Source organism: Physeter macrocephalus, chromosome 16 (genome assembly GCF_002837175.3).
Source record: "Physeter macrocephalus isolate SW-GA chromosome 16, ASM283717v5, whole genome shotgun sequence".
In the NCBI taxonomy this organism is placed as follows: Eukaryota; Metazoa; Chordata; class Mammalia; order Artiodactyla; family Physeteridae; genus Physeter; species Physeter macrocephalus.
The window spans coordinates 24,108,298-24,134,467 of NC_041229.1; the positions used below are offsets into that span (position 1 = coordinate 24,108,298).

General features: G+C 40.7%; 1 protein-coding gene across 3 annotated transcripts; it reads right to left on the reverse strand.

The window, feature by feature from the left end:
- Positions 1-441: 441 nt before the first annotated feature.
- On the reverse strand, positions 442-25,014 carry ACAT1 (acetyl-CoA acetyltransferase 1). Of its 3 annotated transcripts, none has more exons than XM_007110693.4 (12): positions 24,859-25,014; positions 13,760-13,807; positions 12,579-12,696; positions 12,205-12,300; positions 11,897-11,997; positions 8,423-8,566; positions 7,505-7,655; positions 6,516-6,611; positions 4,379-4,492; positions 3,194-3,258; positions 1,350-1,507; positions 442-821 (listed from the first exon to the last, which is right to left on the reverse strand). In XM_007110693.4, exons 1-12 carry the CDS (start codon positions 24,928-24,930, stop codon positions 701-703), a joined length of 1,284 nt encoding a protein of 427 aa, XP_007110755.1. In that variant the 5' UTR covers positions 24,931-25,014; the 3' UTR covers positions 442-700. The 3 variants fall into 3 exon arrangements, with proteins under 3 accessions (XP_007110755.1, XP_054947591.1, XP_054947592.1); XM_055091616.1 differs by lacking the exon at positions 24,859-25,014 and adding an exon at positions 20,784-21,000; XM_055091617.1 differs by lacking the exons at positions 13,760-13,807; positions 24,859-25,014 and having other exon boundaries at positions 12,225-12,300.
- Between the last annotated feature and the right edge of the window lie 1,156 nt (positions 25,015-26,170).

The following is a 26,170-nucleotide window of genomic DNA, read 5'->3' on the forward strand; positions in this document are numbered from 1 at the left end:
TTTCTTCTGCTTAAGAACAGGCATTGTGGCATAATGAAAGTGGAGATCTCTTCCCTTCAGAAATCCATTCAGTTGAGCAGTTTAGTTTCCACCTTCTTTCCCACTCTCTGTGCTACTGTAGTAATTCAGAGAAAAAACCCTAATCCCCACCCCCAAACAAATTCTGAATGATGAGGTTAAGAGAAATTGCACTCACTTCAGACCTGAGCACATGGGTTCCTCCTGTTTCTAGCAACAGTACAGTCTTTGGTTTCTTGACTAATGATATGAGGCATTCCTAGTTTGCACAGAATAACTGCTCTTACTTTGAAGGGTCTATTAAATCTAAATTAGTGATAGATAACATTCACTTAATCTTTAACAGTCCTCAAAAACGTAAATTAAGATTTATTCTCTAAAATGGAAGCTTCTAGCTACTTATAAGTCACTAATATTGCACAGTGGTATTTTAAACAGTACAGCCTTATAACAAAAATGTGTTCAAGATTAGAAACAATGTAAAGTAGAAGAAAAAATTACTGTGTAATCTCAAAAGGTTTGGGGATTTGATTTTTTTATCTTATTTTTTTAAAAAGAGTTGAAAATAATAAAAAGTGAAACAGATTATTTTCATACAAGCTGACCCAGGGTAATCAGTCACCCTGATTACAGCAGGCCTTTCTGGCTACATAGGGTTGTTGCCTTAGACAACAGAAGTTGTCTACAGCTTTTGGATCAGCATGGCAGAAGCACCTCCTCCTCCGTTGCAAATACTGGCAAGACCATATTCTCCTTGCTTCAAGGCATGAGCCAAATGGACGACAATCCTGGCTCCAGACATCCTAGGATTAAGAAAGTATTTTGGTACTTTAATGGTTGATAGACTGTATGAATAACCAAATTAGCCATTACTTATAGCTGAATTTAACTACTTTAACTTGGGAGACTTGTTTCAAGAAGGGTTACAGCTTTTTTTTTTTTTTTCCACACTGAGCGGCACACAGGACCTTAGTTTCCCGACCAGGGATCGAACCCATGCCCCCTGCAGTGGAAGCGTGGAGTCCTAACCACCGGACCACTAGGGAAGCCCCAAGAATGGTTACAGCTTTTTGAAAAGCCCAAGCATAGATTTTACTCTTAAATTATCTTCTTCAACATAAAACAATATTAGTTTTCAAGGAACAGATGTGATAGATCTGTGTTCAATGGGGATCCTATCAGAAATGGTATTTGCCTTATGAAGGATGGGTGGGAAGAAAAACTGTTAAACCAAGAGTAACAAGAATTACCATGAAGCAGTTTAAGTTTTGATAGGAATATACAAAGGCAGCCATTAACCTAGGTATATTTTTCTTTATAATTTTACCTACCCAATTGGATGTCCAAGAGAAACAGCTCCTCCATTGGTATTCACTTTTTGGGGATCAATCTCTAGCATTTTAATGTTTGCTAGTACGACCACACTAAAGGCTTCATTTATTTCCCACATTGCAATATCTTCTTTTTTCAATCCTGCATCTTTAAGAACCTAAATTTTTTAAAAATATAGATTATGTTCAGATAATTAAGTCAAAACTTATTTTCATTATCTTCTTGAAATTCTGCAATTTTCGTTTATATTTCCCTTTGATGTAACACATAAATATGGAGTTTCTTAGTTTCCAGGAGGAAGGGCCCTTTTATTTTCTGATTTTAATTTCTCATCTTTTTTTTTTGTTTTTTTTGGGGGGGTGGGGGGTGCTGCACGGCATGCAGGATCTTAGTTCCCTGACCAAGGATCGAACCCACGCCCCCTGCAGTGGAAGTGTGGAATCCTAACCACTGGACTGTCAGGGAATGCCCTAATTTCTCATCTTATTGCATTGTAATCAAAGACTTGTTTGCATTATCGTATTTCTATTTTGGGGAGAGAAAACTTGATTTTCTTAAACATTCCATGGATAACTGAAAAAAACGTACTCTTTATTTAGGGGTACATAGTTGATACATATTCTTAAGATCTACTTTACTGATTATATGTTGCTTAGTTCTAGATTCTTTATCTATCAAATGAAAGAAGTATATTAGTCTCTACTAATTTTTCATTGCATCCCCTAGAGTTTCTGCTTTATAAAAGTTGCTGTGGGGTTATCTGGGGCAGTTATTCAGAGCTATCGTATTTTCATTGTAAATGATTTATTTAAAGTCTTATTATATGATCTCTTGTTTTGACAGTTCCTCAGCTATTGCAGGAGGGTGTTTATCTTTAGAAATTTTTTTGTTGTGAGCAACAATAAAATTAACATGAAACCTTTGTTCCTCCTTGCTCTCTTCCTCCAGCAGGCTCAGGTAGCTTTCTAAGCTGTACAGCTCAAACAGCTTCCTCTAGTTCCAACACCATGAGACAAAAAATGGTACCTAAGTGTAGCCACTTTTCTAGCTCTCAGAATCTAGCTGAGAAATGTTTATCACCCTTCCTTTCCAATGTGATGCACATTCACTTTCAGAAGTTGTATAACTGTGTTGCTTTCTGAGATCTGCCACCTTTGGACAGATCATCACTCCCTGTTGTTTCTGATCCTTCTCTATCCTTATTCCCCACTGATTTTTTTTTTTTTTTAATCTGGGTGCCACCCTCAGACATTCTCTCTCAGGGTGAGGCCCTGTACTTCTGAAAGAGAACATTTGCTGGAGTCTTCTGAGATCCCTTAACCCCTAAACCAACACAACACTGTCTCCTTTCCTGGGACCCCTTAGTAACTTCTCACAAAGACTCAGATTGACAATTGGAACAGACAGGTCCTCTCCATCTCTAGTTTTACTCTAAGACCAGCTCCCAGGAGTTCCCTTTCAGGATGAAGACTGCTCCTTCTAATAATGAATATTTGCTTTGAATTCTAGAACCCTGGACCCTCAGCATTCCCTTCTTTTCTCTGCTGCACCAACCTCCCACTTTGCGGTTGCCATTCCAGGTATGTGAGTTCCACACAAGGAATTCAATCATGTAGTTTTTATCTGTTCCACTGAAAATATAGTTTGTGGGTTGCCCCTTTACTTTTGTTGTTGTTATCCTTGTTGCTCTCTAATTGTTTTCAGGAGAAGTGAGAAGATTTGAAACTAAGCTACCTCTATGCTTTGGTGGATGAATAACATGTAAAATCTAAAACATGCAACCTTGGTATAAGCAAAACCAGAAATTGGCACAATGAGTTATGGTCTGTTATTTTGTTCTCACCTTAGGTACAGCATATGCAGGTGCAACTGGAAAGTCAATAGGTTCTACAGCAGCATCAGCAAATGCTTTATTAAAAAAAAATAGGTTGTTAAAATCTTTTTACAAGCACCCAAAGCTGTATCTAACAACTCATATAATATGCAAAAATGCAAGTTTCCTAAACCTTGTAGTGTATTTAAATGTATTTGTGCCTTTTCTAAGATTCTACACTTTACAAGATTATACCAGTCATCTAAGCCATTGACTTTCACAGATAGGGAGTTAGGGGGAACTGCCTCCAGGGACACTGACATTATCTAGAGACATTTTTGGTTGTTGCACAGGTGGAATGCCACTTATTGTAGTATCTAGTGGGTAGAAGCCAAGCTGCTAAACATCTTACAATGCATAGAGTAGCCCCTACAACACAATTATTTGTTGTGAAATGTCAATGGTGCTGAGGTTAAGAAACCATGATCTAAACAAAATGGTATCTGTTTAACTCCTTATGAAGAAGGCAAGGCATATTTTACAGCTAAAAAGTCTTAAGGAGACTGAGGACATGCCAAGACCACACAGTTAATAATTAATGCCAGTACAATTAGATTTTTTGTATCTCTATACTCCTAAGCCCATATTCTTTGTATTCTACCTGGCTACCTTTCCCCCCAGTGCCAGGGGAAAACATGTACCCTGTAGTCGCCCACACATCATCCAGGATAGGGAAAGATTTTTATTTTTTATTTTTATTTATTTTTATTTTTATTTTATTTATTTTGTTTTTTTGCGGTACGCGGGCCTCTCACTGCTGTGGCCTCTCCCGCTGCAGAGCACAGGCTCCGGACGCGCAGGCTCAGCGGCCATGGCTCACGGGCGCAGCCGCTCCGCGGCATATGGGATCTTCCCGGACCGGGGCACGAAGCCGCGTCCCCTGCGTCGGCAGGCGGATTCTCAACCACTGTGCCACCAGGGAAGCCCCGGGAAAGATTTTTGAAAGCTTTCTCTTATACAAATCAAATCCTAACGAAAATACTGAAGGAGGTTCTATCTCAATTAAAACATGTACTAGTTAAATTCTGTCACAAAGTACAACCTACAGACAGAAATAGCCAACTTCAATATTACGTATAATATTACTGGCAAAGAACCTCAATTTCAGGAAGAATATAGGAGTTTAGGAATAAACAAGTTCAGAACATTTTCTACCTGCTATTCTTGCCAGTGGTTTAACACTGAGCCTCTTGGCTGCATCTGCAGTCATCAGAACCATAGCAGCTGCTCCATCATTCAGTGTGCTGGCATTGGCCGCTGTTACTGTTCCTGAAAGTATCAATGAGCATGACGTCAGAACATTCTTTCACATTGAATTCGTTTGGATCAATTTAACAAATTTCTGCAGAATACTGCCTGGGTTGCTAGATACATGAAGATATGGATGGAGATAATTCCTGCCCTCATGAAAATACACATAATTAAATGTGTATGTGTATAACACAATTAATGTCAGTATGCCTTTTTGTTAGATTTTTTTTTTTTTTTGTGGTACGCGGGCCTCTCACCGCTGCAGCCCCTCCCGCTGCGGAGCACAGGCTCCAGACGCACAGGCCCCGTGGCCATAGCTCACAGGCCCAGCCGCTCCACGGCATATGGGATCCCCCCGGACCAGGGCACAAACCTGCGTCCCCTGCATCGGCAGGAGGACTCCCAACCACTGCGCCACCAGGGAAGCTCTATGTTAGATTTTTTTTTAATATATTTTAATTTATTTATTTGGCTTCACCAGGTCTTAGTTGCTGCCCCATGTGGGATCTTCATTGTGGCATGTGGGATCTAGTTCCCAGACCAGGGATCAAACCTGGGCCCCCTGCATTGGGAGCGTGGAGTCTTAACCACTGGACCACCAAGGAAGTCCCCTTACGTTAGTTTTTTGTAAGTTTATTCAAAGCTACCTCAAAAGGCATGCGTGATGGCACTGGGTAAATGCTGGTTCATAATTCCTCAAAGATAAGGACCACTTCATATTTTTCCTAACAAACACTAAGTCTTTGCTTATTCACAGTAGAGCAGGCACTCATGTACTTTGCAAATCAGTGTCAAAATCAGATATTTCTTCTTCTCTACAATCACTTGAAGTTAAATGAATACTAAAAGTCACTAAACTGTACATTTTAAACAGGAGAATTTTATGGTATGCAAATTATATGTCAATTAAGCTGTTTTCTTTTAAATACCAATGAAGACCCTAAAATAGACTGCTGCTAAAATTATAAAAATATACTTTTGCAATATAAATTTTTTTTTCTTTTTTTGGCCGAGCTGTGAGGCTTGTGGGATCTTAGTTCCCTGACTAGGGATCAAATCCGTGCCCCCGCTGCGGAAGCATGGAGTCCTAACCACTGGACCATCGGGGAATTCCCTGCAATATAAATTTTTATATGATGCTTTAATAAAAAAGATTGATGCACTCCTATAGTCAGTATTGAGAAATTCAATCAAAAAAGGGAAAAAAGTTATTTCAGATTATTATCGCAGCTGTATACAGCCAATTTTAAAAGCAGAACTGACCTTTTTTCCTCAAAGGATTTAGTAACCTGGGATCCCATTTACACTAACATTCAACATTTATTTGTTGAGAACCAGGCACTAGAGATACAACAATGAAAAACAGCTATCAGCTTAGTCCTCCAGAGGCTTACATACATTTAACATAATATGTAAACTTGACTTTCATATCACGAAAAACTTTCAAGATGAATTTCATATGAAAAACTGTTCTACATTATTCTACAACCTGTTCCAGAGGCTTTATATATTGAAAGTATTAACTGTTTATATAAAATAAATAACTAATAGAAACCTACTGTATAGCACAGGGAACTCTACCTCAATACTCTGTAATGACCTATACGGAAAAAGAATCTAAAAACGAGTGGATATATGTATATGCATAACTGATTCACTTTGCTGTACCGCAGAAACTAACAACATTGTAAATCAACTACACTCCAATAAAAATTAATAATAAAAAAAAGTTCAAACAGACATGCAAAGAAAATATTAACTGTTAAGCAATTTTAAATATACTTTGGATAAATATCATGTTTTGTTAACTTCACTTGAGCCTGATATATTGAATATATATGTTAAATATATATATGTATATATAAATATACATATATATACATATATACATATAAATATATAAGTATATATATAACATATATATATATATGTTAAATACCATCTAGTTGTTTTCTAGAATTTTTAAAAATCCTCAGGCAGTTCTAAGACGAGATATGGTATACTGACTCTTTTTTCTTATGCTTCATTTCTTAATACTAACCATTTTCTTTTTGGAAAACCGTCTTCAGCTTTGGAACTCTGCTAAAATCAACACGTTTATATTCTTCATCTTCTTTCACCGCTACATCTGGTTTACCTAAAACAAAAATCTTTTAAATTAAGTAATCTTAGCAGTGAAGATACTTAGTTGCTCAGTAAGAAACGGTACACAAGATGCCTGGTAGTCGGTGCTTCCCTGTATGCCCACATACCTTAAACCATCCCAAGTAAATTCCACTCAAGAATCTACCATCAATAATTTCTGTTAGTGTCTTAAAGAAGAGTTTATTAAGTAGCCTGATGCAATTTAAATCTTCTATTCAGCTACATCCCATTCTCCTCTCTCAGCCTCCTTCTATGATCACAGACTTCATTCTTCTAACCCCAGGGGTAGATGTCCAACCTAGGCTGGATATGTTTTGGTACTCCATCATTCTCATCACAGTAATTATTTCTAGAATCGAAATGTAACCTAAACCAAGTTAATTGAGTCTTTACTGTGGATTTATTTTGCTGCAATTGGTGAGGAGGTCTCTTTCTTTTGTGACTGAGAGCCCTACAGATGTGACCCTGGAGATGGAGGCAGCACCACAGGAAGGCTGAGACAATAAAGAACAAAAGCAGCACGGAAAAGCCGAGACAGCATGTCCTAATGGTACTGACTACCCACTTCCAATCCCCGAAGTTCCCAGAGCTGACTGGTTGCTGCCATACACCTTTCAGTTCTGGGACGAATCCCCAAGTGGCCTTCTAATAAATCCCCCCTTTTCACTTAACTTAGTGTGTTGTCTGTTGCTTATATTAGAAAGAATTATATTAGAAATTAAATATTACCTCTGAATTAGCAACATTTCCCTTTATTAACCATAATCAGCCGTGTCAGCGTCCTCAGTTGAAATTAACAAAGATAAAAATGTACTAAAACTTAAACATAAAATATTTAGCAACAGGTAAAGTCTACTAAAAATTAAAATCTATTTATCCTTCAACCTTTTACTGTAATTGTGACAGGAACAACTTCATTTCCAAATTTTCCAGCTTCCCATGCTGCTTTACTTCTGGTATAGGAGTTAATAGCATAAGTATCCTGTTCATCTCGTGCAATATTCAGCTTCTTTGCAGTATTTTCAGCACAGTTGCCCTGACAGAAGTTGAAAGTTTTAAAAAACTAATTAACTTTGCATAAAATAAAATAGTGGTTAGCAGTTAAATTTAGTTTCTTAAAATATACTTCTTTCTGTACTAGGTAATTTTTTTACTCATATCTCATCCTCAAATACTTGAATTAGCCCAGAAGTTGCTATTTTGAAGACAAATAATTAAACACCTATGGAATCCATTATTAAATGTCAGAAAATGCCCTATTTCAGTGTGGGGAAATTTATTCAACAATTGAGCCAAGTTGATGCAATGAACTTAGAAAAACATTTTCCTAAAATGAATGGCTCAATCAACATTTATATCCTTCAGTTCAGTTTCTGAGATATATATATTGGACTTTCCTGGTGGTGCAGGGGTTATGAATCCACCTGCCAATGCAGGGGACATGGGTTTGATCCCTGGTCCAGGAAGATCCCACATGCTGTGGAGTAACTAAGCCTACGCACCACAACTACTGAGCCTGTGCCCTAGAGCCCGTGAGCCACAACTACTGAAGCCCGCAGACCTAGAGCCTGTGCTACACAACAAGAGAAGCCACCGCAATGAGAAGCATGCACACTGCAAAGAAGAGTAGCCCCCGCTCACCACAACTAGAGAAAGCCCACATGCAGCAACAAAGACCCAACGCAGCCAAAAATAAATAAATAAATAAAATAAAAATTAATTAATTAAATTAAATATATATATTTTTAAAATCAAGCAGTATTTTATATACATGGCATTTCTCCATTAAAAAGCAATAATTACCATATGAATTTTATTGTAGACATCAGTTAGCCCATCTTTTACAATCAAATCTTCAAGATTTATGCCACCATATGGTGTTGCTCCTCTGTTCATTACGTAGGGAACATTGGACATGCTCTCCATCCCACCTGCCACCATCACATCCTGCTCAGCAACACACAAAAACCCATGTCAATTCAAGTAGTACTGTTGACTTCTGAACAACACCAGGATTAGGAAGGTCAACGCTCCACACACTTGAATATCTGTGTATAACTTCAGTCGGCCCTCCCTATCCATGGTTCTACATCCACAGATTCAACTGTAGTACGTGTTTATTGAAAAAAATTTGCACATTAAGTGGATCCAGGCAGTTCAAATCCATGTTCAAGGGTCAACTGTAGTTGCAAACCCATTATACCCTTTACACAGCTACAACAAACAAGTATTCTACATGGACTTTATTAAACATTTGCTATACAGTCACTATAGGAAGTACCCTCCTGACACTGGTAAAACGAAATTGTCTGAAATGTGTAATGATAATTAAGATCAGAATCAGACATTAATAAGAATGCCAGGAATCTTTAATGTAGAACCGTCTTCTGAAATTCTTCTAACCCTTCATTTCACTGACACTGCCAAAAACGTAATCTCAGTTCTCAGAAATAATCCTACTTTCTTAATTGTGATCCTCCCAATCAACTCTTCCCAGATAGCTATAGTAATTTTCTACTTGATCATCTGCTATGCAGCCTGTCCTTCCACCCAAGTGTCATCTACACTCATCTGAGTCATTCTGGCTAGACTATAAATCTGGTCATTCCACTCCTTACAGGACTCACCAGCATAGCACATAAGGCCCTTTACAATCTGACTTCTCGTTCCCCTTCCAGTCTCATGCCTGGACCTACACCTGAGGTCATACAGAACTGTTTAAATATCTTCAAAGAGATTTTCCTGGCGGTCCAGTGGTTAAGACTCTGCACTTCCACTGCAGGGGGCACGGGTTCAATTCCTGGCCGGGGTACTAAGATCCCACATGCCACACAGTGCAGCCAAAAAGAAAAAAAGGAAATCAAGGTCTTCAAAGATACCATGCTAATTCACACCACCTCTGCACTTCTAACCTGTCCACCAACATGTAGAACACCTACATTTCCTTTAAAACTAATCAAAACACAGCCACTTCATGCTTTCCCTGACCACATATTTCTATCCCTTTTTGGAACAGCTTCCCTTCCTTCTTTTGTGTTCCCCAATTACTGTGCATTGCTTTTATTAATAATATTACACTGTACTGTAGCTATATTTATATGTCAAGTCTTCTCACTAAACTAAGCTCCTTTGAGGCCAGAAACCCTTGTCATATCTATTTTTATGTCATTAGTGCCTGGCATATATAGTAGAAGTTTAATAAATATTAATCAACTAACCTGTAATTACAGATTAAGAAATTCATTTGCATTATAAGGGCTAATTTTTAAAAATAGTTTAATATAAAACATTAATGTAAATATAAAATTAAAGACAATATTATATTCTCACAGTCTTTAATCAAGAATAAAGACAAACAGAAGTTCTATACCAAAGAAACCTAAATATTTTGCCTGTTTTCAAATATGGAGAGTCTCAAATAGTTCTCATATAAGTTTTATTCTGTTATCCTGAAATACTGAGTATTTTCTGGGGATGATGGCAATAATAAGTGACAGAAATTAAGTTAACAATTATTCTACAGAATATAATAAAACTGACCATTTTCCAAAATCAGATAATATTCAAAATAAGGCAATTCCTAGTATTCCTGTAAGTCAGATAATTTTATACATGCACAAATGAATCAAAGAACACTAACTGAAAGCATTTGCTAGAGAACCACAAAAAAGTCAACTGAGACAAAATTTTCCCTGTCATTCAAACCGTTCTGAAACATCTAAACAATCTCATGACCGTTTGACAAGGGTTTGGTAATACCTGATGTCATTGTTACCTTGTGTATAGGCAAACAAGCTCTCACAAGCTTTGGAAAATATGTAACTGGTATAACTTTCACGGAAAGCATTTGAAAATATCAAAATTTTTAAATCTCTGACTCCAAAATTCTCCTCTTAGGAATTTTTCCAAAAGACAGACTTGCACACGATGACATTTTTTAATGTTTTGTTCACCAATCTACAGTGAATGTCCACATAGTAGATGCTCAGCTAATGATGGGCAAAACCAGGATTTGAAATTAGTCTGGCTCCAGACTTTTTGTTCTTAACCACTACACTATACTGCTTAGAACAGTGAATTAACAAGAATTGATTTAAGTATTTATAAGTACACAAAGATATATGCATAGGGGTACTCTCTGCAGCATTATTTAAAATAGTGAAGAACTGGAGACAACCTAGATGTCCATTCAATAAGGACCCATAAGTATATTATAGTTGTTCAGTTCAATAGAGTACTATCTTATGTGCTGATACAGAATGATCTCCAAGACATTACATGGGGCACTGAGTTTAAGAAACTTCCCCAAAGTTTCTCTGCTCTTAGGTGGCAGAATACACAAAAGAGTGATGAATAAGTCAGAGATTCAAAGTGGGGCAAGAAGAAAGAAGATTTTTCATTTTATACTTTTCTATACCATCTCAGTTTTTAGCATGTGTATCAGGTATCACTCTTTTTTTTCTCTTTGGCTTGCCTTACAACTGGAAACAAAGCAAGGGAGGAGTAACAGCAAGGGTACGCATAATTATGATTCTTGTACATGTAAGAAATAATCTGCAAATAACTCACAACTGATTTTTTAACTTGGTGTGTTATACCCTGATAGGCTGAAATGCACTAGACAGGGATAGGGACACCTGTTTTCTAATTTTACCCCTGTAACTAACTGTGTTTATAGTCCTCTCAACCTCTTTCCTCAACTGAAAAAAAGGCTTGGATCTGATAAACTCTTAGGTCTACGAGTCCAGGTCTAGCCTCCTAACATCCAGCATATGTTTGCTGAGCAGCCTATCTCTTGCTCAGTCTCAGGTAAAGACAAGATCAAAATCATCAAGGCCAATAGAAAGCCTGCACAATTTTACAGCTGAACCTGAACATAAGGAACTATAAATTAGTCATCAATTCTGGGCTCAATCAACGATTTGATTCCCAGGGTCAGCACCTTATTCTCATTTATGATAAAAACCCTTCTCATTCTAGCACAGACAAAATTTACGGTGTCTTATATCAACCAGATCTCTAAGTAAAGGGGCACCCAAAGACTAAAACGTTCTGGCTGAAAACTACTTTTTAATACCAGACACTTGAGCTATCATTTTGACCTCTACTTCAAATGGAATTGGCAAATCCAGACACTCCTGAGTGTCTGAAACAACACAGCAACTGCACTTATGAGAAAGAATCTCACTTCTGGAGTATGAATATGCTTAGATTTTTAGTGTTTTTTAGCACTGCATATTATTTTAGTTATAAAATGGAAAAGAAGGTACTTCTTACCTGATGTCCACACATAAGATTCTGAGATGCCATCATGATGGCTTTCATTCCTGAGGCACAAACTTTGTTTACAGTGGTACATGGAGTAGAAATAGGTAAGCCTAAAACCAAAATAAATCATACTTTTGAAAAACAAAGATATTCTTCAAATAAACTGTAATAAAATAGAGCATGTTAAACTATAATCTGCAACATTTCTTCTACCAATATAAGTCTATTATGCATTTAACATTTTATTTAAGCTGAAATTACCTCCATTTTGCCATGTCAAACATTTAAGTATAAAAGCAAAAATGTAGTCCTAATACCTGCACCCAGTACTGCTTGCCTTGTAGGGGCTTGTCCTTCACCTCCTTGTAGAACATTACCCATGTATGCTTCTTTCACTTCTTCTTTTGGAATCCCTTTTTTAAAAAATCAAAAAGACATTTCCATATTTTATTCAATTTAATAATTAGTAATTACCTAGTAAAGTACATGACATTATATAGTAGGAATGGTTTCTTTTTCTTGTCAGTTTTGAGCTTCATTCGTAACACTAGTACAAGGACTTCTTTTCAAGGGAATTCAGAAATGTAGGCATTAATTCGTTTCTAAGTGTTACGTATATAGTAGGTGCAAAATGAACATTTGTTCCATTGAATCATTACCCCTCAACACAAAAAGTAAAGCAACTACTAACCTGCCTTCTCAATGGCTCCCTGAATTGCAATGGAACCAAGTTTAGTGGCTGGCAGAGAGGAAAGGCTGCCTAGAAAGGATCCAATGGGTGTTCTTGCAGCACTTACTATGACCACTTCCTGGCAAGACAGAAGATGGTAAAAATTATTACATTTAATTATTTTACCCACATCATCTTTCATAAATAAACAATTCATAGATGTATTATCCAAGAAACAGACTTTTTATGAATGACTACCCATCAAAGATGAAAATAATATTAGAACAGCACTAAAATCAGTTCAATGCTGGTACTTTATGATTTAAGACCTAATAGAAAACCTAAGAAAAATCAGTTCTAACATAGGCATAGACCAGAAGCTTAAGGTTCAATTCTATTCCTTAGTCAAAATTTAAGAAATGATCAGTTTACCCTTGTTAACTGAATAAAAAGCCCTAATTAAAGGGCTTCCTTTACTGAAGGGAAACTCTGGTCTAGGGTCAAGACCTGTGTTAGTGGGGGCCATACCACTTAACTAGGACACAGCCAGAGCCATAATTTCTTAAACTATTAATAAGATAATATAAAATTTAAGAAAAGTAGATAAAAGCTCTCTTAAATATTGCAAAACACTATTTTAACAATTCTCTCCTTATGCTTGCCTTCTACATGCTCTTAGATAAATGCATACATACATACATACATAAATTCTCATAGATAATAAGAGAACCATTCCCTAGATTCTGGTCGAAGGCTATTACTAAGTCTTTTTAGGAACTGTTATGAAACAAAAGGAGGACCCCTCAGGAAGCACTAGGTGATCAGGTGATGGTCCTTCCTGTCTAATCCCCAGTCTCCTGCAGCCCCTTTCTTCTAGTACCTTCCATGTGGCCTCTGCAATGTACCAACACAATATAATGGGGGTTCCCAAAAGTAAAGGAAGAACATTGCCTAGTTTTAGAGAAGGTTGTTTACCATAGACAATGATTGGGGAAGAAGCAGGAAATTATGCAGGGTGCTAGACTGAAATTTTTTATGGTAATTTGGGAGTTTGACTTAATATTTCAATAATAGCTATTCCTAACCACTGAATCATCCCAAGCTGACCCTCATCTATACATGCTTTAGAATATGCATTTTTAATAGACTACATCTCCTTTAAATTCTTGAAATTTTAAAGCACAATTTAAATTTATACTTACATTCAAAGCGGGTTTTGATACATAACTTCGTTCCACATATCTTATTTCCTGTAATATAAATATTTGTTATGATGTAAAAAATATTAACCTACATCTCTTTATACTTCTCAGTAATGGGATTATGGTAATTTCTTTTTGCTGCATTATACTTTAATTTCCAAATTTTACTGTTCGCATATATCACTGTTACAATTTTAAAAATTACTACTTTTGTAATTACTACTTTTGTAATATTCTCATCTGATTAACTGTTCATTGGAAATGTATGTTTTAACTTCTGATGAATTTATCATCTTAAAATGTCTAAGCCTTTTTAAGTATAAGCTTTATAAAATGTAATTTTAAGTTAAATCTAAGTTCTAAATTAAGTAAGCCCAAATTGGGCTGCTGCTTATATAACCTACTTACATTCTAGCATATTATCTGTGACCCAACTCTGAATTAAAATTTCCTACTTGTAGTAAACATGCCAGTCATTGCCTCTCCAGCTACACCCCTTTCTCCAAAGGGTCTGGAAGGGACAGCCCCTAAGTACCTACAAGGTGATTCCCATCCTCCTCCCACTGGCCAGAGCTGACAGGACCAAAAATGGAATGGACTTTGAACCAAGCTAGCACTCTGAGAGACCCGATCAACTGGATGATGATGGGCACTTGAAGTGAAAGGCCCAAGGGGCTGGAGTTAGTCAGCAACACCATGTGAAAGCAGAGGTTACAGCAAAGAGAATAGCCACAAGTAAGCAGAGAAGCAAAGGAATGGAACATATACACTCAGAGAAGGAAGAAAAGACCATGCCACACTACAAGAGACAAAAGAAGATAACATAGTTAGTGATTTTCTAGTTAGGGTTCCAGCAAGGCCAGCTTTACTTTATTTCCTAACCTTGGATGTCCAAGAGCTTGCCTATTGTATATCTTCAAAAAAGCCCCTTTCTACTTAGCTAGTGTGAAATGGGATGTTGTTCCTTGCAATCAAAGGGCCTTTTCTAAACCACTTTAAGTCTCTGGTTCTGTTTAGTTGAAGGTTCCCTGGTTTCTCCACTTTGCCCTGGATCCCATTCCAGTCGCCTTTTCAAAGATGCCACATTTTCCGTTATCCCTTCCCTCTCCCCAACATCATTCATCCCCTTTACTCCTGGATTATTCCGTAAGCATAGTAATAGGCTTCCTCCCACCTGAAAGAATTAAAAACAAACTCCTCGGGCTTCCCTGGTGGCGCAGTGGTTGGGAATCTGCCTGCCAATGCAGGGGACACGGGTTCGAGCCCTGGTCTGGGAGGATCCCATATGCCACGGAGCAACTAAGCCCGTAAGCCACAACTACTGAGCCTGTGCGTCTGGAGCTTGTGCTCCGCAACGGGAGAGGCCGCAACAGTGAGAGGCCCGCGCACTGCAATGAAGAGTGGCCCCCACTTGCCACAACTAGAGAAAGCCCTCACACAGAAACGGAGACCCAACACAGCCAAAAATAAATAAATAAATTTATTTTAAAAAAAATAAATAAATAAAACTTCTCTTAACCCAGACTCCCATTGAGCTTTCACCTCATTTCATAGTTCCTCTGTACAAGAGTTCTCCAACAAGTTACCTACAATTTGTTTCCTTGTCCTCACCTCCTATTTACTGTTCAACCCCACCCAATCTGGCTTTTATCTATCCTATTGTTGGCTCTGAGCAAGAACAACAATGTCTGGATAACAAAATCCAATAAAGACTTCACTATACTCATCTCATCCTCTCAGCAACCTGGGACTCACTTTTCTTCTTGGGGAAACACGCACAGTGGTTAAGAGCCTGGGCTTACTAGCTGAGTATTCTTGAGCATTAAGTTTTCTAAAATACTCTCCACAAGTTGTTGTGAGAATCAAATGAGGTAATATGTGTAAACCACTACACAAACCCTCCCTTTTCTTGGCTTCCATTTTAACACAATCTTATAGTCTCCCTCTTATCTCTCTAGTTATTTTTCTCAGTCTTCTTTGCTGTTTCATCCTTCCTTTCCCAACATCTAAGTGCTGGAATGTCCCAGGGCTTTGTTCCAGGCCCCTTTTAATTTTCCATCTTCACTGTCTCCTTAATCATATCTAGCCCCATAGCTTTAAATAGCAATTATGTCCTGGTGATTTCCAAATTTCTGTCTCCAGCCTTGACCTCCAGACTCATATATCCAAGTGCCAACTTGATAGCCTGAATTTAATGTCCAACTCATGTCTCTCAATTTCCACCCTAGAACACTAGTTGATTTTTTTTTTTTAATGGTGGGAGTGTGGTTTATTAAGCTGTGCCTTAGTAAAGGCTCTGAGGTTTGCCCATGGTGCTTTTAATGTACAAAATGTTCTGCCAATTTTTTTCTTTATAAATTTCTTTATTTATTTTTGGCTGCATTGGGTCTTGGTTGCTGCACGCAGGTTTTCTCTAGTTGTGTCGAGCGGGGGCTACCCTTCGTTGCAGTACGTGGGCTTCTCCTTGTGGTGGCTTCTCTTGTTGTGGAGTACGGGCTCTAGGCGCAGGGGCTCAGTAGTTGTGGCATGCGGGCTCAGTAGCTGTGGCTCGCAGGCTCTAGAGCACCGGCTCAGTAGTTGTGGCGCATGGGCTTAGTTGCTCTGCGGCATGTGGGATCTTCCCAGACCAGGGATCAAACCCATGTCCCCTTCACTGGCAGGTGTATTATTAACCACTGCGCCACCAGGGAAATCCCCTGCCAATTTTCTTGAGCAATGACACCAGGAAGTTGACAGCTAAGTGGATGTTGTACACAGCTCATCATCTGTCATCTGCATGTGGCCAACAGCCACTGCCAGACACAGCACCTTCTTCATCTGGAACTTGATCGTGGACTTCACTTCATCAGCTTTGGCCACCATGTTCTCATTGTGGGTCATCACGGAAGGGAACTTGCCAGCCTTATTCAGGCATGGGTCCAGGATTCATGGGATCTTCTTGATCAGAGACTCCGAAGCCAAAAAGGCATCATACTTCTTGGCCAGCTTCTTGACCAGTTTCTTATTCTTGTTGAGTTTCCTTAGCACCTTGACGCCCATGTGGGGGATATCCACAGCCTTGGCCTCATCACAATGCTGCTGGTCCCCCAGAACACATATGGAGAACTTGCAGCAGGGAGTGGACTTAAGCCCAGAGCATCCACATTCACCAACAGCTAGTGTGGACTAGCCGGCAGGCTCAGCCAAGGCCTCCCCACACCTCCCCTCTTGTTTTTTTGTTTTATTTATTATTTCTTGGCTGCGTTGGGTCTTCATTGCTGTGCGCGGGCTTTCTCTAGTTGCGGTGAGCAGGGGCTACTCTTCGTTGCGGTGCGCGTGCTTCTCATTGCAGTGGCTTCTCTTGTTGTGGAGCACGGGCTCTAGGTGAGCAGGCTTCAGTAGTTGTGGTGCACGGGCTTAGTTGCTCTGCAGCATGTGGTATCTTCCAGGACCAGGGCTCAAACCAGTGTCCCCTGCATTGGCAGGCGGATTCTTAACCACTGTGCCACCAGGGAAGTCCCTCCCGTCTTGTTTTAAGACCAGTGTGGGGGTCTGTCCAGCCACGCCTGCCTGGAGCAGAGGGTCTGAACTACCTGGGCACTTCAGTGCCACATGTGCCTGGCCATCTCAGGCTCAACCAGAGCCTGAAGGGAGGAGACGGGCATGGGGACGCTGAGGGCTGGGTGGGATGAGAATGGTGTCAACCTGGCAGTGCTCAAGCAGCGTTTGTCCTTCTGAGGGTCACAGTTGTTCAGGCTGATCTGAAGCTCCACAATCTCCAAAAACTTCCGGGGCTTACGCTGGTTCCCATGCAGGACTTCCCATACCGCCTCGTAGAGGGTGTCACGGGAGACTTTGCTGCTCATGGTGCCTCACGCCGTGACAACCGGAAAAGTAGAACACTAGTTTCTTTCCAGCATTTCCCTCCTCAAGACATCACGTCACAATCTGCCCAGGTGCTAAGCCAAAATCTTAGGACTCACCCTGCATCTCTGCCTATTACCTAGAGATACTCTATCACAGGTACTATCAATACTGTGTCTAAAATATACCTAAATTCTTCCACTTTGCTTCATCTGCACTACTGCCACCTAGTCCCAGCCACCATCTCTTGCTACTGTAACAGCCTTTTACTTCATTTCCTGCATCCCCAACTTCCCTTCTTCAGTCCATCCGGTTTTTAAAACGTAAATCAGGGAGTTCCCTGGTGGTCCGATAGTTAGGATTTGGTGCTTTCACTGCAGTGGCCCAGGTTCAATCCTTGGTGGGGAACTGAGATCCCACAAGCTGCGTGGCGCGGCCAAAAAAAACACAAAAAAACAAAAACAACCCCCCCCCCAACACACACACAAATGTAAATCAGATCATATTGCTCTCCTGATTAAAATCCTTTGATGGCTTTCCATTGTTCTTGGAATGATATCCACAGTCTTTCCCTTATCCTACAAGTTCCTGGCTCCTGGAACTGGAGCTCCTGATGATCTGAATGGTATGATCTGGCTCCTAATGTTCTTTCCTTTTTTTTTTGTTTTGTCTTCTTTTCTAATGTTCTTTCCAAACTCATGCCACTCTTGCTCTGTGCCAGCCACACCAGCCTCCTCTTTGTTCTGAACCCATTCCCACCTCAAGCTCTTTGCAGTGTGCCTCTGCCAGTAACAGTCTTTCCCCAGCTTGCCTTGGCTGATTCATTTTTGTTCTTCAAGTCTCAGCTCAAATGATACAACCCCAGAGTGTTTCTCCCTGACTATTTAAAGTTGGCTTCTATTTCAACATGATTATTTCCTTCAAAGCACCTCTCACACTGTGTAAATACAGGGTTCACATATTTAATCTCTCTCTCTCCATATAATGCAAGCTTCTGAGAGCAGTCCTGTCTTTCCCCCTTCCCTTCCTCCTCCTTTCTCGTTCACTGCTACATCCTTGTCACTTGGCATAGTGCCTAGAGCTCATTAAATATCCCAGGAATGATAAAATTATAGTAGGATCAAGACACTGAACATAATGTGTGATAAATATGTGATAAATGAACACAACTAGTTAAGTTTTATTTGCATATCACACTCATCTTTCAAGACAGCTCAGCTGCCCCAAGAACTCTAGAGACCACCCTTGACAATGCAGGCAGAGGTAGACACTCCAGTCTTAGCTTCTGCAGCACCCTGTGCACACTCTATTTGTCCCAAACACATATTCCGTAACCCTCACTGGCCTGTCTCCCCACTAGACTGTAAGTTTCAAGAAGAGACTGATTTTATTTATTTTTTATCCCAATGATGGCAAGAAACGCTAAACAAATGAACAAAGTCTGGTGCTTACTAGCAGCTCTGAAAAACATTTCAGGTAGGGTAAATATATTTTGAAGCCAACAAAATGGGATAATGAGCTACAGAGTGAGGGCCTATTTTACATGGGATGTTCCAAAGAGGGCTCTCTGGAGATGTCACTGGAGCTGAGAAACTGAATATTAAATAGTCAGCCTGGGGGGACTTCCCTGGTGGCGCAGTGGTTAAGAATCCACCTGCAATGCAGGGGACGTGGGTTCGATCCCTAGTCCAAGAAGATCCCACATGCCGCGGAGCTACTAAGCCCATGTACTACAACTACTGAGCCTGCGCTCTACAGCCCACGAGCCACAACTAACTGAACCCACGTGCTGCAACTACTGAAGCCCACGCGCCTAGAGCCCATGCTCCGCAACAAAAGAAACCACAGCAATAAGAAGCCCACGCACCGCAACGAAGAGTGGCCCCCGCTTGCTGCAACTAGAGAAAGCCCATGTGCAGCCACGAAGACCCAACACAGCCAAAATAAATAAATTTTTTTTTAAAAAAGGGCTTTCCTCGTGGCGCAGTGGTTGAGAGTCCGCCTGCCGATGCAGGGGATACAGGTTCGTGCCCCAGTCCAGGAGGATCCCACATGCCGCGGAGCGGCTGAGCCCGTGAGCCATGGCCGCTGAGCCTGCGCGTCTGGAGCCTGTGCTCCACAACGGGAGAGGCCACAATGGTGAGAGGCCCGCGTACAGAAAAAAATAAAAATAAAAAAAAGAGTCAGCCTGGGGAAGATCTAGGGAAAAGAGCATTTGATGCATTGGGAAGAACTTGAATTAGAAGGCCTTGAATTAGAAACAAACTTGGCACATGCTAAGTACAGAAAATGGAAGAGTATAGCGGGAGCCACATACTCAGGAGAACACAGTCTGAGCTGAGACTAAAGAAGCAAGCAGGGACCAAAGAGGCCACGAGGAGGACTCTGGATTCTAGTCTGTGCAATGAGAAGCCACTGAAGCCTTTTCTATTATAAAAAGACCACTCTGGCTGAAGTATAGAGAACTGACTGTAGGAGCAGGAGTAGAAAAAGGGAAGGAGACCAGGCAAGAGCTCATGTGGCTAGTGCGAGGGAGGTCACAAGAGGGGTGGATACAAAAGATGTATATGGAATATGTTTTAGATATAGAACCAGCCAATGGGTGGGTATTAGTATTCTTATTTTACAGGTAAGGAAACTAAAGCACAGGCAGGTCAAGTAACCTGCCCAGAGTCACAGAGCCAATATGGGGCAGACCTGGGATTTCAAATCCAAGCAGTCTCACTCTATTATACATATAGTTTACATATTATACATATATATACATATTATATATTATGCATATTATATATTTGTTATACATATTATATATTTTATTTAAAATAGTAATAAAATTTAGGAAGCTGCGGCAATTCCTCTTTCCAATGTACTGCATTATTTTTGAGTAACTAATGATTTGCTTATGATATTCTTCACTAATCAAGCATGTCATCAGTGATACTAATTTTTCATTATTTCTGTTCACAGGAGACAAATTCATGAGAACTATCCATATGCCAAAATAACTGTAAAAATCAGTAAAATGAATTAGAAATTGAGCCATTATCAAGGAAACATTTTGAGAAAACAGATTAATCATTTAAAAAAATTTTCAACTTCTTAGAGGATTTAGCAGTTAGTACTCAAAATACCTTATGTTTATGCATATTATTGTCTGTATGAGGAAGCAAATTTCCCTTACATAAAACTGATATCCCAGGGCTTCCCTGGTGGCGCAGTGGTTGGGAGTCCGCCTGCCGATGCAGGGGACGTGGGTTCGTGCCCGGTCCGGGAGGGTCCCGCGTGCCGCAGAGTGGCTGGACCCGTGGGCCATGCCCGCTGGGCCTGTGTGTCGGAGTCTGTGCTCTGCAGCGGGAGAGGCCGCAGCAGTAAGAGGCCCGCGTACCAAAAAAAAAAAAAACAAACAAAAACTGATATCCCAAATCTGTATTTCTTCAGGACTTTATAAAGTTCTCCAAGTATTAAACAGTTATGCTACTTTCAATCAACACTTTTCATTTTATGTATATGTTCATTTTATGTATTTATATAATTCCTTTGTTAAAATCTTATATAAACACTATTATATTAAATTTTTACATTGTTGAATGCTCCCTCTGCTATGGGTTGAATTGTGCGCCCCACCCAAAAGAAGTCCTAACCCCCAGAACCTTAGAATGTAACTTTATTTGTAAATGTGGTCCTTACAGAAATAATCAAGTCAAAATAAGTTCATTAGGGTGGGCCCTAATCCAATATGACTGATGTCCTTATAAGAAGGGGAAATTTGAACACAGAGACAGACGCAGAGAAGGGCAGTGAAGACACAGAGAGATTGCCATGTGCACATAGAGGACTGGAGTGATGCATCTACAAACCAAGGAACTCAGATTGCCAGCAAACCACAAGAAGCTTGGAAGAGGCAAGGAAGGATTTCCCTACAGGATTCAGCAGGGTCATGCCAACACTTCATTTCGGACTTTCTAGCCTCCAGAACTGTGCAACGTATCTGTTGTTTCAAGCTGCCCGATATGTGGTATTTTCTTACACTGGCCCAAGGAAACAAATACACCCTCCTTCTTGGAAATCTCCCCTCCCTTGGCTTTCAGGTGACACTACATTCCTCTGGTTTTCTTCCACAACACCATCTTCTCATTTCATTCACCTTCACGGGTTTCCACTTGTTCTGCCTGTCCTGAAATACTGTCTCCCAAAGGCCCTGTACAAAGCCCTCTTCTCTCCTCTGTCTACACATTTGCTGTAGCTGGGCTCATCAATGCCTGTGGAACTCCTCTCTCAGCCATTCACAGCCAATCAGTCATTAAGTTCAACAGATTCTATCTCCACGCTATCTCTTGAATCTATCCATTTTTCTCGGTGTTTACTGCCAATCAGATCACTATCACCACTTACTTGCTTACCAAAACATTCTGTTCTTTTTTTCTGTATGAGAAAGGCCTGAGAACTGAGGTTCAGAACTCCACAGGGTGAAAGGGAATGGGAAGGGAATGCAAAAACCATGAGTATCCATCAGGATTCAACCAGGAAAATAAAAACCATTCTATGTGAAACAGAATTTAACGCAGAGAAGTAAATGCACAAGTGAGGGACTTCCCTGGTGGCACAGTGGTTAAGAATCCACCTGCCAATGCAGGGGACACAGGCTGGATCCCTGGTCCGGGAAGATCCTACATGCCGCGGAGCAACTAAGCCCGTGAGCCAAAACTACTGAGCCTGCGCTCTAAATAAAGCCCGCGAGCCACAACTACTGAAGCCCGCATGCCTGGAGCCCGTGCTCCTCAACGACAGCCACCGGAATGAGAAGCCCACGCACTGCAACGAAGAGTAGCCCCCGCTCAACACAACTAGAGAAAGCCCACGCGCAGCAACGAGGACCCAACACAGCCATAAATAAATAAATAAATAAATAAATAAATGTACAGGTGACAGAAGAGCTGAGAACAGGAGACAGCAGCACAGAGATCAGCAACAGGAAGCCACTAGCATGCTCAGGCTGTTAAGACAAGGCTGTTAAGAAGCAGGGTTACCAAAGCCAAGGGGTCAGGGTCACCTGGCAGAAGCAAGAAACAAAGGACTGGCAGACATTGTCAGAAACACAATCTAAGGCAGAGAGAGGAAAAAAATAATTATCCTCACTTCTCCCTTCTTATCTCCCAATCTTCCACCAGTTTCTGAACCCAGCCAGAAGCCAGATGATGCTGGCACCTGCAAGGGTCGGCCTCACAGCAATATAGAAAGAGAAGAGGAGATGAATCTGGGAACAAATAGGCTCAGGACTGGCACAATGCAGGATTTTTTTTTTTTAAGTCTGAGTATTAAAGGAAAATTATCTTGGTTCAAAATAGCAAGACAGGGCTTCCCTGGTGGCGCAGTGGTTGAGAGTCCGCCTGCCGATGCAGGGGACACGGGTTCGTGCCCTGGTCCGGGAAGATCCCACATGCCGCGGAGCGGCTAGGCCCGTGAGCCATAGCCGCTGAGCCTGCGCGTCCGGAGCCTGTGCTCCACAATGGGAGAGGCCACAACAGTGAGAGGCCCGCGTACCGGAAAAAAAAAAAAGCAAGACAGGACTTTAAAGGAGGGAATGGTCAAAAGTGTCAAATATAGTATAAAGAAAAGTCAAGAAGAAGAAAAAATACAGGAAAAGAAAATCACTGGTATTCTTCTGTTGAGCAGTACAGAAATCTAACTGCAGAGGTTTAAAGAGAAATGGATGTAAACGAAGGTGACGAGGAGGACTACTCTTTTGACCATAAGAAAAAAGCAATTCCATCTGGAAAGCAACAAGCTCTGATAAAGCCCATAAAGGTTTCTTGACGGTAAGGGAGACCTGTGTGTATCTCAAGGCAAGAGAGAAAAAGCCAGTTTAATGGGTTAGAGATCAAGTTCCATTCCACTAAATGGCACTGAATATTGAAAAACAAATGGATTTCCATGGTTCATTAAATGACCACCTAATTCAAGTAACAACCAATAGAACTAATTCCTAGAGTTCAATTAAATGAACACCACAAATCATATGCTACATAACCTACAACTTCATTTTTCTCATCAGCAACAATTGTGTTTGATTTTAAGCTCCCAGTTAAACTATAAATTAAGAGGGTTCTGCACTTGGTTTATGTTTTGTTCTTTACAAAATTAGAGTACTTATTTCACCTAATTCACTAGTAAATGTTGGTTGAAACTCAGGATGACCCAAGTACATTTTTGTGATTTCCGACACACTAACAAATATGCTAAGAACTCATGTTTCCTGGAAACCCACTCCTCGTGACTTTTCTATTATCTCAGTCACCCAGGGTTAATTTTAGACTTCCTTTTCCCTTGGCTCCCACCCTCACTCTGCATTTGTCAAGTTCTACACTTATTCTTTCACAATCTCTTGCATAGGGCTCCTCCCTTTCAGCTCCTACTGCCAGCACACCAGTTCAAGTTACATCACACCTAACAGACAATAGTTTTTTCCCCATTTCAATGCTCCTATACCTCTAATTATTACAAGAGCAAAAATATCAACGGTCCTCACTGACTTAAGTCAAATCCAAACTCTTACAATATGACTGGATTTCAAACTTTATTGCTCCAACCACACTGGAAAAGTCACGCTTCACCAACCACACCCTGAACTTCTCTACCTACTCCTTAGCTTTTGCCAGACCCTAAACATGTGGTGCAAGCTAGCTTGCTTTGATGTACAGAAAATAGTAGATTCTTTCAAGGCTGTCGCTCCTGTGTTCCCTAAACACAACAGCCAGAGAAGAAACACGGCTCTGGACGCCCTTAATACGTAAGCATTACTCATCAAGAAAGTGAGTAGCCATTTATTTTCCCTGATTGGTTTGAAGTTGCTCCGAGTCGGTACATCTTTTTATTATCACCCTGTAAGCCAATAATGATCACCTATTGCATGAAATCAAAATCTCTCGACAATAACGCTCACAAACATGTTTTAAAGAAAAGCTCGAAAACAGTTTTACGGGCCTTCCCTACCCGTCGGGCAAGGTCAGAACCAAGCCCGCGCCTTTCTGCCTGTCAAAATACCTGCCCCATTTGACACACTAGAAAGCAATTATCGCGATCCGGGAGAGCCCCTGAGAATGGAAACGCCCTGTATGAGCCGGCAAGTCTGAGCGCTTGGCTTCCGGGGCGTGGGTCCCGCCGGGGGCTTCCTCAGGCCTGCACTTAAGGCTCCTTCCGGCCGCGAGGCCGCAAGCAGAAGACTTCCGAGGCGAGTCCCGAGTCCCAGTCCCTCTCACCTGCATCCGCCTCCGAAGCAGGGGGCTACGCCCGCAAGCGCCACCGCGCAGAAGGGCCGCCAGCACAGCCATGGTGGCCGAGCGCGGAGCGGACAGTTACCAGCGGAGAGATGTGATCACGAGCGGCGGATCCCTGACCCCGCTTCACCCGCCGACCCGGCCGAGGGCCTCCTCCAATAGCAGCCTCGGGCCGCGACGGCCGGCGGCCATTGGCCGGCAGCAGAGGAGGGGCGGGGCGGAGCCTGGCGCTGGGACGGCCGAGCGGCGCGTGATAAGCCAGCTGATAAGGTGCCCGGTCCCCTTTCCACTACTTCTGACCTTCTGAGACCAGTGGTTTATGTGTAACCTGGGCATTTTCTGTTCACTGGGCCTGCTTCTCTCACTTAATACCCACAAATCACAAAGGAAATTCATGAAAATATTTTCAAGCAATCCAGTTAGCTTTTCATTTATAATGAGATAATTTTGCAATTGTTTTTTAGTAGGAGGAAGAAGAGGAATAGGAAACATTAATGTCTAACTTTAAACAATTAATAAAATTATATTAACCTTCACAAAAACTCCATGAATTAGATGCTATTACTACCCACCCCTTAACTAATGAGATAACTGAGCTACAAAGAAGTTAACTTATTTTTCCATGATTGCATGGAAAGTGGTAGAGCTGGGGTCTGAACTGATAGCATTACATGGCATTGCTTTCCTGTACCTATTTCCAGAGAATGATGTACGTGTTAGGTATGATTATTCTCACGTTTTGGGAACCCATTGCTTAATTTTGGATCTTCAGCTGGAGACAGCAAATTTTTGTGACTTTGTAACATTGTTTTCGTTTATATTTATTTTATTTTATTTTTTCTATTTCTTTAATTTTGCTTGTTGTTGTTTTGGCGCTTTTTTTTTTGCCCAAGTGGCTTGTGGGATTTTGTTCCCCAACAGATACTGAACCCAGGCCCACAGCAGTGAAAGTGCGGAGTCCTAACAACTGGATCACAAGGGAATTCCCTATACTTACTTTATACAGAAGACAGGAAGTGACAACATACAGTGAGCACTTTAACCCTACTTACTCCAAACCAAACCCAGGTTTTTCCTAAAGTAAAATCCCCACCCTTAATTATGTTTTGTAACAAGTGGGAGATTGTATTTTTCAAAGTTGGCCACACCAAAAATTAGTGTTGGGCTGCACCCCAGCAGGACTTCAAAGCTTGTAATTGCCCAGCCTCAAGATGGAAAGAATCCAGAGTTAGCAACAGAGACATCAATGGTTTATTGGATAGGGGATCTTACTTACACCCAAAGCAAGAGGGTC

Coding starts and splice junctions, on each gene's coding strand:
- ACAT1 (XM_055091616.1), bottom strand. CDS start 20,915: ATGGCCCACGGGTCCAGCCACTCTGCGGCACGCGGGACCCTCCCGGAC. Junction 12,301..12,578: donor GGGAGCCATTGAGAAGGCAG/GTTAGTAGTTGC, acceptor TTTTTAAAAAAG/GGATTCCAAAAGAAGAAGTG. Junction 11,998..12,204: donor GCAAGCAGTACTGGGTGCAG/GTATTAGGACTA, acceptor TTTTGGTTTTAG/GCTTACCTATTTCTACTCCA.